We start from the raw sequence: 18671 nt of genomic DNA on the forward strand, positions 1-18671 counted from the left end.
GATCCGTGTGTCGGTTGATTGGAGGTTTGGAAATGCGGTATTTTTTATGTATATATGTTTATTTTTGGAGAGAGAATGTGTTGATCCTTAAAATACATTGAAGTAGACTATATCGAGATATGAATGAACGTGTTTAAGAATGAATCTGGTCATTGTATAAGCAAATTGTATAAGAAATGCAGTCAAAGGTTGCAATATCCCAAGCAAAGGGTTATTACAAGAATATTGGCAGGAGATATTTGTAAATTACCATGTGTTTAGAAATTGAACTAATTAAGACACTTTTAATACAATTTTAGTAGGAAATTTGATCAGTCTTTGGAATCCGACGGGGACACAACTGGCCAAAGATCTAGATCACAGTCTGAAGAATTGCTTCAAACAGTGGGAAGCCCTTCACCCGTGGACTCTTTCCCGATTGAAGGTTAATCGCCTGTTTTGTTCAATGGTTATAATAACACTCTATAGCGCTATAACGGATCCAGTCTTTTTTTCTTCTAATTAAAACAGTGGACAAGTTGGCTTAAACAATCAAGGAAATTATTTCATGATATATTTTACATGAACATTCTGATCCTATGTCACTATGTTTTGTTTTTCTAAAACTTCCATACACATTTTTTTTTTATTTTTTTTCCTAGACGTAGTAGATACACCGCTGTGGAGTGACTTCAGTAAAGATGCGATGGAGTTTGAGGCAGAATCATGGAGCCTTGTGGTGGACTCATCATTCTGCAATAAACAAGAAAAGGATGTTGTCAAGAGGCAAGATGTCATTTTTGGTAGGTAATTTGGACACTCACCATGGGAAAATACCCTTTGACATCAAAAGCACCGTTAATAGCCGCTGTGATTTGCTCAGTTCTAACATCTAACCTTAAAGTGTATTGGTAAAATAAGAGGTAATATTAAACACTGACTGACTGACATGACAAAATAATTCACACTTTTGACCCACCTCCTATGAGCATTGAAATATGTTACTTTAACCACAAAATAGATGTCCAGTGCAATAAATTAGCGTTTCATTCCATTTATTTTCCAACTCCAGAACATAGCAGTGGGTTAAAAAATAAAATATTTGCCTTGCTCCGGTCACATGTCTGGCACAGAAACAACTTTTATGAATCAATCACTTTTCCATAGTCCCCTAGGTTTGTTCCTGTTTATGCTCTTCAAAGACATGTTCATTCTTCTTCCAGTGATGTTTACAGCTCTTTGTGTCAAATGAGTTTTTTCCACTGATTCAATGTAAGCAGAGGATTACCAGGATTCTGTTTTTTTACCTTTGAATAATCCTCGAGAGAGCAGAACGGGAAATCCTGAGTCCCCTTTCAAAAGGTTTCATGAAGGTCACATACAATTCAGTGCTGTTGGCTTGCCCACTATTTCCTTGAATGTTTCTCCTTGATTTGTAAGGTCTCAAGGTAATTTATATTGCGAGGCAGACATCAAAATGTCAATGAAACATATTTTCATTAAAATATACAGATCACTTAAAAATGCTCTTGGTGACATTGGTGGACTTTTGATCATCTTCTTGACAATATGTTTTTATTTCTTATTAACGTATTCATAAGTCAAACTAAAATGATGTAAATGCTTTATAATCGGCTGAAATTTTCACATGATGATGGGTTTATTAACCTACATTTTGACATTATATACGCTTCAATAGCCGCAAATGTAATCTGTGCAATGCGTGGCATTTTTATAATTTTCTATGTCCCTATAGGGATTTTACCGACATTACTAGTTATTTTAGGATCGTTGTACTATCCTGTTGTTCACTTTGCAGAACTTATCCAGACGGAACTGCATCATATCCAGACCTTGCTCATCATGTCTGAAATATTCAGGAAAGGGATGAAGGAAGAGCTTCAGCTGGACCATAGCACGGTGGACAAAATATTCCCTTGCCTGGATGAACTGCTAGAGATCCACAGGCAGTTCTTCTACAAGTTACGGGAAAGAAAAGAAGAATCCAGGGAAGGAAATGACAGGAATTTTCTAATCAATAGGATTGGAGATGTCCTTGTGCAACAGGTACTATATGTGTCATAATGTCATAACTTGGTAATATTAGTGCTGTTAACACCCTTTTGACATAAAAAATAGACATCTAATGAGATCAAAGGGATAAGGTCCAGCATTCCATTTTAGATCCCAAGTATCCTGATCTGATACCCAAAATCCTTCTGATGCACAAGTAAAGCATTGCACATGGTGTCCAGTTTAGCGTTTGTGTTTCTTAGTCTACAATGTGCCTCTTATTGTGCAATGGAGGCTTCAGGGGAGGACTGGCACCTTCTGGCCTGGGGGCATGTAAAGTCCCAGCAAATGCATTGGCACACATATACAAACACACTCTTATACAAACTTACATACTCGCACTAATACACATACGCATGCTTACATTTACTCACTAACACACCCTCCCACTTAGACCACTAACACATACACAGTCATGCTAACACACATAACCTACACATCCATGCTAGCACACACTTACACATCTGTGCTCACATAAACACAAAAATGCTCACATTATTATTGTTTTATAAAGCACCATCATATTCTGCAGCGCTGTACAATGGGTAAACAGGACATAACAGGTAGTATATATCATAACAATTAGACTTAGAGAAACAACAGGTAAGGAGGGCACTGCTCAAACGAGCTTACAATCTATAGACCTATACATGCACTCGTTCTAACATATAAACATATGTGCTTAGTCGCACTCCCTCACACCCCCTTACCTCACATGCTTTCACAGCGGGGTCGTGTAACCTTGCGTTATGTTACCCTGCTGCGTTTCTGTGTCTCTGTGAACAATGTTGACAGGCGCAGGGACACTCACACAGGTCTCACACCCATAAGGCTGACCCTGTGTCATAGCCATGTTTATATTCCCCACCAGGGGTCTTTAGTGGCCTGGTGCTCACTGGATCCCTCCACTTACTTTTAACTAATTTGAAGGCTTACAACTAATAGTCATTCAATTCACAATATTCTCCTCACTTTATCAATGAGAAATACATCGGTCTGAAATTTGAGGATTACCTGTCTGCTGAAATGTTTTATAAGCTACGCTATGAAAAGACATAAAAGGTTTCAGTCTCCCTCACATTAAGTGTATTTTGTATGTGGATATTTCATCCCTTCCTGGAGGCTTACTAGGATTTATATCTAAAATTTCAGCCAGTTGAAATGTTGAACTCGCCTTTTCAGTGGTTTAGCGGATATATTTCTTGGAAATATTTTTAAGAAATTACTGTTTAACTATACAATGGGCTTTGTATATAAAAAAAGTGATCACCGTGTAAAAACATGAAGTTGGTTTATCGTTATGATTTCAATGTTTAGACTTTAAGTGCAGTATTTGGCTTTTATGATAGTGTATAGAAAGTTAACACCAAATTCCTCCGACCCATGTCATATATACATGTCATAAGAATCATACAATGTATAAAAAGTTTTAAAAGAACCCAACAACATTATGGTAAAACAAAAATGTTTGCATAGTTTTGTGTGTGTGTGTGTGTGTGTGTATATATATATATATATGTATATATATATATATATATATATATGTAATAGATATAATAGATGTGTTATATATTGTCATCCATGGTGTCAAGCAGAAACATTGGGTAAAATGGATCTGGGGGCCACCACGCCTCCAGAATAAGTGAAATGACATAATGACAGATATGGTATCGCTTTTAATGTTAAGCATTTAAATTGGTTTATATTCACATTTATTCTTCAATGTTTATTTACGGCTTAGTTTTCGGCAGAGAATGCTCAGCAAATGAAGCAGATGTATGGTGAATTCTGCAGTCATCACATAGAGGCGGTCAACCTGTTCAAAGAGCTGCAGCAGAATAAAAAATTCCAGAACTTCATAAAAGTAAGTCATGCTCCAACTTTCCATCCTAGATGTAGTTGGGTTCAGCGTTTAACCAAACAACAGTTGACACCATGCAGACGCACTGCAATGATTTGGAGGCTCCATATATTGTTAAAATAAATATAAATAATAATAATTAAAAAAATATTGGACTGTTCCTTTAAAAACGGTCAGTTACATTAAGACCAAATGAGGAATAATCCATGCATCATTTGCATTGCAAGCACAAAGAGTATTCCAGGAGCTTCTACACCTTTAGAAAGAAATCCTTGTGGTCCGGTCATAGGCTCCATAAAGCCCCCAAAAGAAAAGCTTGTGGTGGAGTTGACATCATTTATTTGTTTCTTAATGCTACATTACACTGCTGCCTTAATGATTACCAATAAAGATGAGAAGTCGACAGCTAGAAAAAACCATGTGGCCCCAGAACACCTTTAAGGAACATCGTTCACTATGACTATCCGCACAATACAGTGTTTAATGTTGCATAAACATAAAAACGTTTGGTTGTTGTCCTGGAACTAAGATTTTAATGTGCCTTGGTTATCTCTTCTGATCTCCTCAGCCCCTACGGAGATAGATATATCAGTGTGAATCTTATCTCTACTTCTCACTGTCATCGCTTTACAAGCTCCTGTTCCATTAAATACAGGGGTATTAAATACAAGCAGCCTAGAAACAGACCCTGATGCTTTAGTATTGTGTATATATACAGCGCAAATAAGTTTGCAGAGCAGTTTGCTTCCAGGCGGTATATTCTCATTCTAAGCAATTTAGTATTGGTGCAAAAAAAGGGCCCCTAGTAATGCAGCGTGTCTTACTATTAGAGAGAGTGCTTTAGTGCCCTCTGGTGGCCATTTCTGTAAATACAAAGAAGAAAATGGTACACGTCTGCGCAATTATGTGGATAATCTGTTCAGGCCACCGTGTGTTCCAGATATCTTAGTTTTACGTAAATTCATAAAAACATTCTGAACTTAAATTCCAATCCTTCATATGGAAGCGGCTTTGTAAAATACACAAATATACTATTGCTGTACTGTATTGGAATTTGTATACAGATACTGTCATTTGATTTGCATAGTTTTTATACATTTTCACCAACTATCTACACTTTTCTTTATTAGGGATTTCATTCACTAATAGGCGTTAAGACATTGAACTGAAATGGCCTCATTTCACCTAAATTCCACCTGTAGTGAAGTCTATTAAATAAAATTTCTATATTAGCCCCTCTCTCTGCAGACCAGTTACTAGATGATATCCAGGAGGTTAGTGATTAAGTATTTTCTCATATATATATATATATATATATATATATATATATATATATATATAATTATTTCGGTGTACTTGCACTTACCTTGTAGAGAACTGTTTGTTGATGTACATATACTCAATGTTTGTGTTCTTGCAATAGAATCCTGGTAGTTTTCATGGTATCCTCTGAAAGAATTAATTTCTGTAAACAATTTTTTAATTTGTTTTTTTTATAGGTGAAAAGCAGTAATTTGTTGGCTCGGCGCCGGGGAATCCCAGAATGCATCCTTCTTGTAACGCAGCGTATCACAAAGTATCCAGTACTTGTGGAAAGGGTACTGCGGTACACGCCAGGTCAGTACAATGACCTCCAGCGTTTCAGATGGCAAATAGTAGTACAGCTTGTGCTGGTTTCTAACCAAATACCTAGCTATGATCAAAATATATGCCAATTTCTATAAATAGGTAAGATATTTCCCAAAGAGAAGCGATTAGTAGCAGTTCTTCTTCTATATCATACCTTAAGTCCCAATCTTCAGGCACTCTCGTGGGTACCTGCAATGGGGGCATAGACCTGTTGGAAAGATTCTCAGTTCTTCTCTGTCTAACCAAAGATTTCCTGAATAGGGTCATAAGGTGGCTATTCAGGAAAGGTGACTACACCTGCCACTTGCTTTTAGGATGGACCCACTTCCAGGCCGGCCCTGACCCTACCGTCTCTTGCCACGCACTCCAATACAGGTGTCCTGATTTGGATGCTGTATGGAAGTGTTAATATTCTAAAGCTGATTCTGCAGCTTTTTGTAGTTAGTAACGTCTACTTTTCGGATCCATGACATTTAGTGAAAAGAATGCTTTCAACCTTTGGTCTAGAACTTATATGATGCAGATAAATCACTTGTACTAACTTAGTATAGGAAGACAATAATTTGGATTTGGCATATTTCATTTGACTACTTATGACAATTATCTCTAATGTTAGAAGGATCGGAGGAACACAAGGACCTTTGCAAAGCCCTAAGTTTCATCAAAGACATGATTGCGGCTGTGGATCTGCGGGTCAATGAGTTTGAGAAGGAACAAAAACTGCTTGAGATTCTAAATAGAATCGAGAATAAGACCTACACAAAAATGAAGAACGGTCATGCGTTCAGAAAACAGGATCTGCAAGTCAAAGAGCGGGCGCTTCTGCATGAAGGCTTGGTGTTCTGGAAAACCGCTACTGGGAGATTTAAAGGTACAAATGAGAATGATCAGCTAACCCGCACTGTATACCTGTCTCTTGGAGGCCAATAATGATGATGAATTTTTAAATTCAAATAGGAACTAGAGTTAAATGTGTGATTGAAGTAATGCGGTGCAATAAATATTGCCAAAATATTAAGGCTTGTGGGAGAAGAATTGTTGGTCATTGGAGACCATTCTTAGTTGTTTCATGACATAATACCTGAAAGTTATCATATCCAATGAAGTGTACACGCTGATTGCTTCACTTCTACTACTTATCCCTGGAATGGCCTTTTATACGTAATCTTTTTAAGGGCATGATGTCTAAACTGGAGAGGAGAATGTTTGTTTGGCTTCAATAAGTTATGACCCAGAATCAAAATAAGCAGTAAGGACCACATGGTAGACCCACTTAGTCCATAGAATATCATTATAAGGTTTGTGTTTTTGTTTTTTAAATTAAATGTCATCCAAAGCAGACACCTTTCCATTTTTTCAGCATTGTCTTTGTCTTACAGATAAAAATTAACCAGATTATCTTCTTTGAATTATAAAAAAAATAATAATAATAATAAATAATGCTCCACCCTTAGAAATAACTGTTGGCTAATGAGGGTCTATGAAAAGGCTGCCTCTTTTTTGCTGGAAAAGGGAAACTAATTATACTTCTGTTTGTTGATATAAGATGATTTTTTTAACAGCTTCAAATCAACACAGTAGTGGTTAATATTAGACAAGTGCAAAGATACATATTTAGTTTGCTTTATTACAGTGCATATTGTAGCATATTTATATAAACTACAAGAGGGTTTTCATGACACACAGGATTTGCTCAGCGTAATAAAACATGTTTTTTCCCCATCTAACTGCAGATATTCAAGCCCTCCTTTTAACCGATGTTTTGCTGTTTCTTCAAGAAAAGGATCAAAAGTATATTTTTGCTGCAGTGGTAGGTCTTCTAACTTGTTACAATTATTGAACTGGCATACACTACTTAGCTAGTAATGACCTCACACGCGGAAAATGACATTTCCATAGAGATCAGTAGAAGCCAGTACAGACGTTTATTTGGCAGGTCTGTATGGGTTTGTATAGAATGCAGGTGCCTATCCCCGGAGATCAACTACCGTGTTTTTGCTTAAACATTTAATACAGGATCAGAAGCCCCCGGTTATTTGTCTCCAAAAGCTGATTGTTCGAGAAGTGGCGAACGAAGAACGTGGGATGTTTTTGATAAGTGCCTCATCTGCTGGACCTGAAATGTACGAAATCCATACCAGTTCCAAAGAAGAACGCAATTCCTGGATGCGGCAGATTCAGGAGGCAGTACAGAGGTACTCTATTTATTTCACTTGTTTTCTTTGGCTAATCGGCACTTTTTATTTAAGGGGAAATACTCCGACGTCCTTGAATAATTGTTGCATTTGGGGGATGCCATAGCAATTAATAAAACAGTGGGAAACTGCAAATGTAATAAATATTTCTGCTTCATAATTGTGTACTCTGCCATAATCAATATATTTGTAAACACATTGGGAAGCAATATACCAAGTGAAGCAAATGAATTACGACTCTGATGTGTAATACTGATAAGTAGAGACGGCAGGTTGGAAATAAAACGGCAAAAATTCTTTACGCGTTAAGAGATCTGCCGGGTCTTGGAAGACCTGGAAACCGGTCCGCTGAAGTTGGATGAGGGTACAGTAGCTTGAATAGGAACAGAAGAGGCAGATCATTTGTTGTGGGTTTGTTGCAGACAAAACAGCGTCGGTTCATGTGTTGCGCCTTGCTGATGACTGTTTTAATGGAGTCAGTTTTTTGAACCACTGGGAGACGCATCATTTTTATTGACCCCAGTCTAACCTGCACTGTCTAACTTGTAATTATACATGGTCTATGGATATAAGAGATTGAGTGTTGGTATTACTTTCCCATTTGTAGCAGTTCCTTAATGCCGTGTTACTGTTTATCCTAAAGCTGTCCTGAAGAAGATGAAGGCAAAACCTGCGAGTCAGATGAAGATAAACGTGTTGCAGAGGCAAGAGCAGCAAAGGCTCAAAAATTCCAGGGTATGTTTACTTAAATTCCGAAAATTTGCATATAAACAGGATTTCACATTGTAAACTGTATGACCGGTGAAATATTGGATATTAAAAATGTGTGAAAAGTTGGTAAACCTGGTGACCCCGACGATCACACTTTGAAAAGTTTGATAACCTTTGGCGAAGCTGTAGATTACTACAGATCTCTCTTTATTTTAGAAGTCTTGAATATGCACGATCAACAGATTTGCAGTTATTTGGAGGAAAAGTTGCAAATCTACGCTGAACTGGCAGCACTGTGCGGCCGAAGCGATGTGAATGTAGAACCCCAGCTTCTCATAAAGGCAGATTCCGGTGAAATTCCTCATGCTGCCACTCTCTTATCAGCCGCGCTAAAGGAAGGTACGTCTACAACTGCTAGAAAGTCTCTTAAGGAGCTATATATATATATAATTTAAGCAATGTATGTTCTTATAGTAGTGATGCTGAACCCAGGCACTAAGTGATCATAACAAATATTCACACATTCAACCTTGTGATTACAATAACTGCAAATTAACGTGATCATTTAACTGTGTTTATGAAAACTGCCTTCTGTATTGTATTATTTGAATTTCTATTTTTATTTATATAACTATATGAACAGGAGGAAAACGTTTAATTAAAAAAATATACCAATTGTTATTTTTGTATTTTGAAAGCTGAAAATCTGTACTCTGCCATTACATCACAATTGGAAAGTCCAGCTTGCTTCCCAGAAGAATATGAAAAGTCCAGCACGCCAAGAAAAATCATTGATTCTGAGGTATCAGAGGACATGCAAGAATTACCGTTTGATTGTAAGTAATAGTAAACTCCAGCATAGTCTGTGTATGCCTACTTCTATATATATATTCTAATTAATTGGCAGAAGACTTGGACTTGGGTGTTTTTTTAATCAAAATTCCGTGATGTTTATGAAGGATGTCTGTAAGTTGTATATACTGCTCATTACCCCTAATTTTCCTATAGACATGCATTTACTTCTCCCTTATGGTAAAGCATACTTCAACTGATGACATATTTTTATTAATCATCAATCACCTGATCTGAAAGCCTTTTAAAAATATCGGCTATAGCATTTTGCTGTTTGCCTGTTTTGGGGGATGAGATTCAGTTTTATTTGTATGCACGTTTTGGGAAGAGGAACTCTGATAAGTGAGATTCATTAAAACAAAAATGATATGTATACATCCATAGCTCCATGAAAAAAATTATAAAAAATCAGGACAAGAAATTGCCATTTTTCTCCTTAGCCTTAGCTCATCTTTTTAATGTAGAACAAAAACACCTTTCCAGATAAAAAAAAAATAAATACGATTGATTATTATTAGATTATTATGTCCACAGTTATCTCAATTACAATCATCCTTCAATTGTCACAGTTTTTAAGAAAATATTAATATACACTGTTATGTATAGCGGAATACATTAATTAGCTATAATGTATAGCGGAATACATTAATATTAAGAAAATATTAATGCATTCAGCTATTTACCAAAAGACTGGAGAAAGCACACGGTACCTACTATGCCACCCCCTATTTCCTTATAGTCTGCTGAAATACATTTAATATAGAATTAATCTGTTTACTAGCGGCTGTAAATTTTACTGTTAAAAAGTTTGTCTTGTGCTGTTCCTCCCTTCTAATTTCCTAATCTACTGATTTACAACCCAGCATATGTGTGGAACTGGCAAATTGGCAATTCCTTTGCAAACAATTTAAGATACTGTTGATAGTTTTTAACATAAAATTTATATTTGGGCTTCTAAAATATCATTTTTAGCACTGAATCCAGAAGAAATAGAGGAGGCAAACGCTTCTGGCGATTCCGACTTGGCCTTCTCTAATATGAGTGACGTTGAGATGTCTTACTCTGAAGAAAAGGTAATTTCAAGCGAATTATCCTGTCCTTATTATCTATCCGTATTAGTTCTGTGTAAATAGTGAAATACAGTGCAGTTGCAAAGAATATAAATGTTTACTGATGCTATGTCATCCTGCGATATTGTTGTCAGTATATACATATATATATATATATATATATATATAAATGCATATACAGATGGAAAGAATTCAATTATTTTAAAGGCAAGCTTTCGAGAGTATCAGCTTCTCTTTATGAAGTTCAATATTGATAAAGGGAGGTTGATCTTCTTGAACTTTGTGCATTCTTAAAATGAAATATTAGTCCAATAAAAAGATATTTTGTACTGCAAAACATCTACACTGCTGCGGTGACGTGGCTACCCTGCCGTACATGATATTTAAAGGGTTAAGATATTCCATGCGTTAGACATTGTTGGAATTTAACCACAAGATGGAAATAAAGAGCCGCTGGTTATTTGTAACATTCATAAATCACAACACAGTGCTTCTAATATACTGTATAATTGTAATTATGTCTACATATTTCCCTCTTGAAAATATTGCGTATGTTAATGTTCACTCATATATTTATTACAAAATAACCACAACATACACCGGTTTTTTTAACAAATAACACATAAACAGAAATACTTAGCCAATGCTGCAGTGCGCACTGACACCATCACTCGTACTAATGCTTGACGCCAGCAATACATTCTGTTTTAGTTTGTTTTCAGGAACATTTTGTAATTCAGAACTAGGCTGAACTATTTCAACTGACTGGATGATGTATTGTGTGTTTTTTTTGTAGGGAGATGTTACTGATTCTGAAAGTTCTAATCAACCTGAGGTAAGCTACCCGGTGAAATGTCAAATCCTGCCTTATATAGTATTCTCACTGAAACCCGTTGGTTTGTTTCAGACATTATATATATATATATATATATATATATATATATATATATATATATATATATATTACATAGGTTATGGTGGGTAAAGGTGATGGGAAGCATTATTAAACACTCATCTACAGACCCCAGACAAGCCAGAAGGCTTGTTTTTTTCCCTCAGAAATCTCATGGTGCAGCCACAACCACAAGGGATTCTGGGTAAGCACATGCAAATAAGGTCAACAATAACCACCTTTTGCCTATATATATATATATATATATATATATATATATATATATATATATATATATAATTTCAATAAACTGCCTCTAAAAATGCATTTTCCCATAAAATACACGAAGCACTCCTGAAATCCCATATGCACTAATATTATATAGTTAGTATGGTTACCTTATACTTGTAGGGGGAAAAAAGAGAAAACCCAAAGGTTTACTTTGACTAGAATAACTTCCTCTGAGATTAGTTAGGATCAGGGCTACCTCCTTAGAGGAATTAAAACCGTGTAAAAATAACAAGGTGAGGTGTAAAAATAGAAAAATGAAATGGGTCAGTGATATGTTACATGCCCTCACAACCTATGTTGATTTTATTGTGATAAGTGCACTTAGAAATATTGTAGGAAAGGAAAGTAAATTTATTGGCTTGACCCATTTAAAATGTGGTCCAAATGTTCTGTCTTGTCGGTTTGGCATATAGGTAGTCAGGCTGACAATGTGTTAAAGGTAGGCCTGCCTCTAAAGCTTTATTCCAACACATTGACAGGTAACCTTGATTAGAACACGCAAGAGAACCATCACTGAATAGCATGAGCCGGATATATCCGTCCTCATTAAACTAACATGGACGTTCCATTACTGGAGGTGGGCTGTCGCTTGCTTGGTTTGTGCGGAATAGATTTTTGAACCATTTTGTTTTCTTTGCAGGTGTTGCAAGCAGTTCAGAACCTTACCCGGCTGTTATACAGTATACAGGTACTTGTTTCCCTGTTTATTCTTTGGTCAATTATAACATGGTGAGCTGATGGAGCTTGGCTGGTCCAGAGAGGAGAAGATAAGACAGAGCACAGTCAGCTGAAATGCTGCCTCTCCTCCCAGTTAGGTCATTCCGGATCTAGCTAGTGGAGTTGTATATAACAACTCTTCATGCTTCAGGATTGTTGTTCTATCGTACTACTATATAAATTAAACTATATACATCGAAAAGATGTCAGTGGAAGTAGCTTTGTACCCTATAAGATCCTTCGCACCAAATCCATGTGTCTTTCAATGTATATATACCACTCTAATAAGAGCAGAAATGGTTTTAATTGTGAAACAGTTTCTGGCTGTAAATGAGATGTGGACCATTTCTTACAATTTATGGATTGGCAGCAGATAATGTTATCTATGGAAACAGAATTTTAATGGAACAATTAAATTGAGTCTTGTTTTTCAAGAAGTATTAAGAAATGCTCTAAAGTGCCTGTCGCCTTTACCTTTTTCCCCTGTAAGATTTGTATCATTATGCATATTTAATTTTGCGTCCAAACTCCAATCCTTGACAGGCAGCAGTAGCCATGCAAGACAGCCATATAGAACTGCAGAAAGTGCTTCGCCAGGACCATGAATTAAGCAATAGAGGATTTTCTGCTCGTGGGGTCCTTCTGCAAGAGCAATACCGCCACCTAGAAAGGCACCGCGGAGAGATGGTCAATTTACAGAAACTTCAGCACCAATTTCATCAAGAACAACAACGCTGGCTCAGAGAATGTGACCAAAAACAAAGGGAACATGATGACAAAGAGAATGTGCTTCAGCAGAGAGAGCGAGACTGTCAAAGCCAAGAGCATCTCCTGCTGGAGAAACAGGAAGAGCTGGGCCAGCAAGTCCAAGAATTCCACCAGAACCTGGAGAGGCTGAAGGAAGGGCAAAGACTGGTGGAGAAAGAGCGGGAAGAGCTAGGCGTGCACCAGAAACGCCTAAGGCACTGGAAATACACGCGTCAAAACAGCTTGCCAGTTATCTTTTCCCACAGCAGAACAGAGGTATGCAGCCCCATAGAATAGAGCAACATATGAATGCAATGCATGGGGGCCGATGCTCCCCAACACAAGTCTGTCCGACTTCATCTCTTGTTGTCATCCAAACAATGAGTTGCACGGTCCAGCCTCTTGTTTTTATAGGCACAATTCCATATTATCAGTATAAAAATAATAATAATAATTATTGGTAGTATGATCTAATAAGGTTTTTCAGGCTGGTTTCCGAAGCAGTAATTGGTTTGGTGTGTTGGGAGAAATAGGGACCAGCAAAGCAAATATAGTTTTGGGTAAGTTGTATCTTAAGGAATATTCTAGTAAAGAGCAATTAGCAGGAACAATCTATTGGTTGTTATGACAATAGCACTACATTAACTAACAGAACTGACCTTTATACACAACTCAGCGTTTATAGCATGCAAATATAAAGGGGCAGTTTAGTCTTAGTTGATGGAGCGAGCTTGACAAAAAGGAAGACTCGCTTGAAACTTTGCCTTGTCTGAAATCAATTTGGGCTACCACCAATAACATATTATCAGCAAGAGTTGGGATGGATCCAGTTGTTAAAAAAACAAAACATAACTAAACTATGGCCAACTCCAAAAAAGGTTCCCACGGGAGACTGCTTAGTAAATACTTTGTAATTTCATGCTTAGCCAAAACAATATGATTTTCATCAAACATTCACACATTCACTATATCTTTCTGAGCATGTGTGTTATTTTCCTTTACATTTCTTGTCCATGTGTTTGTGATGATAAATAATATGTTCCCTGGTTTATGCATATGCTTAGGACTCCCAAAAACATAGAGCTGCCCTTTATTGTTATATACGAAGTGACTACATAACAGCAGAGGGATTCTTGTGAATGGTGACATTGCTTGAGGAGCAACCAGATTACTTAATTCATTAATATCACTCTGGAAATCTTGTATCAATACAGAATTTTCTGAATACAATTCTACAAACATAAAACAAACCTAAAACTAGTGAAATGTTAAATGGACACTAAAGTATCCTAAGCAGCTTCCTCAACTATTAAATGTAAATAAAAGTTCATTAAACCAGTGCTGGCAGTAAGTATATCTCCCGTCAGGAGAAGTGTCTTTTGGCGAAACAGATCTCTACAGCATAGGTGGGCAAAATTCTGCAGAATCTGCAAGGAAACCCCAAAATGTGAAGGGAACTATTACAATGTCTGTATATGATGGCCGATGTCCCTTGAGATAAAATAATTATGTGCAATATAAGTAATTATATAAAACAAGAGATGTATTTTTATATGATTAAGGGATCTGAATTGACCTTGCCCATGAAGCTCTGGAGTGTTACTTTATTTTATTCTCTTGTGTTATGGAGGTTAGCAACATGAAATAGATTCACTGAAATATTATAGAAAAATATTGCGCAGCTGTATACATGTCTTTTCACAAGGCCCCACTCTCTATTCTGCTTTGTGGTCTGATAAATCTTTTATGATCTGTACAAAGGTTTTTTTTTTTTCTCCCAAAACAATCTACTGCCATGAAAAAAAGGTGCGGTGTCCTTGTGTGAATGGGAAATAAAGACTACACATCATAGGCCTGTAAATCCAGATCATAATGTGAAAAATAGAAATTAGTGTCAATAAAACACATCTTCGATATGTGCCCACCTTGAACCAAAATATATTGGGTTAACATAAAAATCGTTGTTCACAGTTGTGTGGACGTCTGTTTGGATTATTCATATTACAAGTGTCTGTGTCCACTCAGAATATGGCAATACGGATGCACAGGCATGTACGTATGCCTTAAAACATTGATCTAGATATGATCTTTGATTTACATTCTGTCAACTTCTGGAAGTACGAATATCTTGGTGGGCAGATTCCCGCTGTACCTGGCATACAACCCGCGCATGATACGATAGGCATATCTCACAAGCCAGCGGATACTATGTCCGTTGAGTTATTTCTGATGGGCCATAACGCAAGTGTTTTATAAATTTGCAAATATATATTGGAAAGTATTGTCCTCATTTTCAACATGTAGGCAAGGGATACATCAGCTTTTTTGTGTGTTTTTTATTACGATTATTGTCCTATGTTTTTGCTTTGTATACTCCGTACTGAGCTTGCGTTCAAGTATTCGAGGCAAATGCACCCTAATTGTAGGCTTTCCACTCGTCAGGAAAACTCATAACTTACACATTTGTTTCAAGGTGTCGTGTTATACATTTGACAAAGTGAAAACCCTCATTATCCCGGGAACTGGGAAAAAAGCAAAAAGTGTGGTTATTTATAGTTGTTTAATTTTATTGTCGGCTTATCTGGCACATGGAATGAGCGCATGAAGTTTTCCAAAGTGTAAGGAAACATATTACTTTACATTAAAATGTGCTTTTGTAAAACAAGCTGTGCTTTATTAAATAGGGGGCCTAATAAAGCTGGGACGGAGGTTTATTATAATAATAAGAAAGTGCCGGGAAATGCTGACGTACCGCACTCTTATCTGGTTATTGTACACAGCGCCGTAGAACTCAGTCATTTTCTTTTCTCTGCAACAGAGTGTAAGAAACCATCAGTCTGACAGTTTACAAAACGAAGACTCCATCTACATCAACAATGCTTTGGCTCAGATTTCACTCAACAATCCTGAAACACTTCAAAACCCTGCATACATGGACACTCACGTGAATAACCACTCCGTCTCAAACACGACACAGGTTGTCGAAAATACAACGTCGGGCAATGCTAATGAACCTTGGTCCTCAATGGTTTCCCACCACCAGAGGCCTGAACGTTCCTCCATAAGGACCCGTCACAGCAATAAAGATGTCTGTAATAATGGTAAATAGAAATTTAAGATGACATTTTATGGAAAGTAGACGTTAACAAATATTGTAGACAGGTGTGGAGAAAATGGCTGCACTTTGACTTCTCTCAATATATCTTTTGTAGTACAGTATGGTATAATTGCTTCATTGGTCAGTTAAAAAGGAGACATGTGACTCCAATGCTATAGTCTGTCATTGCAACACAGAACTTTCTAATTATAATACTTCTCAAATAAATACTATATGGCGATAAAAGAACGTTTATCCCCACCAGAAGTTACGGCACTGATATTCCTTACTAATTTTGTTTTGCACTCTAGAACAACAAAAACTACAATTTACACCTTTCAGTATTCTTATAAGGCTCTCACTCAAAGTTGTAGCCTAGTAACAACTAGAAAACACAAAATCATAAAGATAAAAGTAATCTAAGAAGTATTACAACATCTATGAAAATTCATCTACAGTCGTATTGCATAACTCTTATCTGGCAACTGCTGTTTTTTTTGTTCTATTGTCAAATATTCTGTAGATGGATGAGCAGCTAGAACTTATAGAACCTGAAATTTAGAAGTAGGTTAAATCTTACTGGTATTTGTTGACAGTTTTATTCAGGTTTTGTTAGGAAAGTGATTAATTAATGGTATCCTACATTTCTAATTAGATTTTTCCAAAATATAAATAAATATAAACAAACTAAACAGGAAAATCTGGTGAGTAACTTAAGTTTTAGTCCCCTTCCCTTTTCTGTGTGTGGGGTTTGTTTAATAAGCATAGACCACATGTATGGGCCTATACCAGGGCCAGTTTGGGGATGATAAAGCAGCCCGGTCACTGTAAGGCTGGATATGCACACACTATGTTCACTACTGCTAGAACTGCAGTATGGGTAAAAAATGCAGCCCTGTTGGCCACTGGACCATTGGGCGTTTGCCTCGTGTGTCCGATGGCCAATCTGGGCTTGCCTGATACCACGTATAAAGAATAATCTATACTCTTTTGGATTAAAACTTCAACCACAGGAAGTGTCATAACTATGGCTGGAGCACTGTGCACCTATGCTTTTTGTAAACGTTAATGCCAGGGGCGTCCAACCTGCGGCCCTCCAGCTGCTGCAGGACTACATCTCCCATGATGCTCTTTCAGCTAAGGGGCTGGCTGAGGAGGATGGGGGATGTAGTCCTGCAGCAGCTGGAGGGCTGCAGGTTGGACACCCCTGGTTTCAGCAATAGAACTAAGAATATTTTTCAATTCTATGAACTCTAGCCGCTATTCCTAATCCTAAACTAATAATAAAACCTGAGATGTATAGTACCTCTATAATACGAATAATCATTGCATAGGAATTAATCATTCATCAACTTATACTTTCAGATCTGAATGCAGCCCAGGTAATATCCTGTGGAACCCAACTGGCTTTATCTTCTGGAGGACATCATTTCAGTGCCCAGAACACTGAAGCATCCCATCCCACAGAAGTGTTGAAAAATCCCCTTGTGGACACAGCACAAAGTGTAGAAAATGGAAGAGTTGAAGAAAATATTGTATACCTCTGAACGTGGAAGAAAATGGCTATTATAACCTAGGAATTTCTTGTTTGCTGGTAGAACCAGAAAACCAATTCACCCAAAAGATGTAACATGATATAGAAACATTTTGTCATTGGATAGTTGCCATTGATTGGCAACGGAGCTCTTTGTGGATACAGATATACCCTTAAATGTTTTTCCCTGTAGTCAAGAGGTCCACATGTGACAACCCAACTGCTGTGGACCACTCATCTGGTAAGCCGTTCAGACACATATCCTTGGCTACTACAAACTGCTACACGTGACTTACTGCTGAAACCTGAAAGATCTCTGGATATATAACGGCAATCTTCATTTGTGGATTTGCTTGAAGCCAAGGACTTGGGTATCTGTTACATTACATTTCAAAGACGTTTTCTTTGTCTACATTTTGTTTAAACGAGAACTTACCACTACTTACATGCCATAATACTTAAGGGCAAGCTTTGCACACCTCTGAAATCGAAGGGTTTACAGTTAGTGACCCCTTTTGGCACTGAAGATATTGCTTTTACAAGTCTGTGTGGCAGTGATAGGGTGAATTTATGTATAAATATATATATATATGTTTATTTCTTGTGAAAAACAAGTAAGTTATTGTTGAAGTATGCTGTAAATTAGCAGTGACGTGTTCAGCACCTTTCTATGTAATTAATGTATACAGTTATAGACACTAAGACAAAATACATGTTATCCTAATCTCTTTAAGGGTCCATTGTGTATTATGTTACTTAATAGAGTCGGACAAATCGGATCCTGGCTGTTTTCTGATGTAGGAGGTGACGAGCAAGAGGTGAAAATGCTTGTTTTTGGGTCATTCCAAATGCTTGCAAGGAAGTCCGGCGGGAGAGTCTGGCTCAGTGGGTCGTTTTGGGCTTTGCTGTCATCTCACTTACCTTTATTACCCAGTATCCCAGGCCTTATCTCCCCTGTGTTACACTTCATTGCAAAAAACCTAACCCCTTTATGTGTAGAACATTTTGATCATCTGCTAAATC

General features: G+C 37.1%; 1 protein-coding gene across 9 annotated transcripts in view; it reads left to right on the top strand.

The window, feature by feature from the left end:
• Nucleotides 1–18376, top strand: part of ARHGEF28 (Rho guanine nucleotide exchange factor 28) — an 87966-nt gene extending 69590 nt beyond the window's left edge. For 7 of the 9 annotated variants that reach the window (XM_053475588.1, XM_053475597.1, XM_053475620.1 and 4 more), the window contains 17 exons: nt 303–424; nt 642–782; nt 1799–2046; nt 3794–3916; nt 5413–5530; nt 6159–6413; nt 7276–7352; nt 7559–7737; nt 8381–8472; nt 8665–8847; nt 9147–9284; nt 10273–10373; nt 11167–11205; nt 12194–12241; nt 12814–13293; nt 15836–16118; nt 17480–18376. In XM_053475588.1, coding sequence (XP_053331563.1) covers nt 303–424; nt 642–782; nt 1799–2046; nt 3794–3916; nt 5413–5530; nt 6159–6413; nt 7276–7352; nt 7559–7737; nt 8381–8472; nt 8665–8847; nt 9147–9284; nt 10273–10373; nt 11167–11205; nt 12194–12241; nt 12814–13293; nt 15836–16118; nt 17480–17661 — 2809 coding nt within the window. In that variant the 3' untranslated portion in view covers nt 17662–18376. The remainder of the gene's footprint in view (nt 1–302; nt 425–641; nt 783–1798; nt 2047–3793; nt 3917–5412; nt 5531–6158; nt 6414–7275; nt 7353–7558; nt 7738–8380; nt 8473–8664; nt 8848–9146; nt 9285–10272; nt 10374–11166; nt 11206–12193; nt 12242–12813; nt 13294–15835; nt 16119–17479) is intronic. The other 2 variants (XM_053475613.1, XM_053475605.1) reach the window with 2 other exon arrangements.
• Nucleotides 18377–18671: the final 295 nt, after the last annotated feature.

Source organism: Spea bombifrons, chromosome 1, assembly GCF_027358695.1.
Source record: "Spea bombifrons isolate aSpeBom1 chromosome 1, aSpeBom1.2.pri, whole genome shotgun sequence".
Classification (NCBI taxonomy): Eukaryota; Metazoa; Chordata; class Amphibia; order Anura; family Pelobatidae; genus Spea; species Spea bombifrons.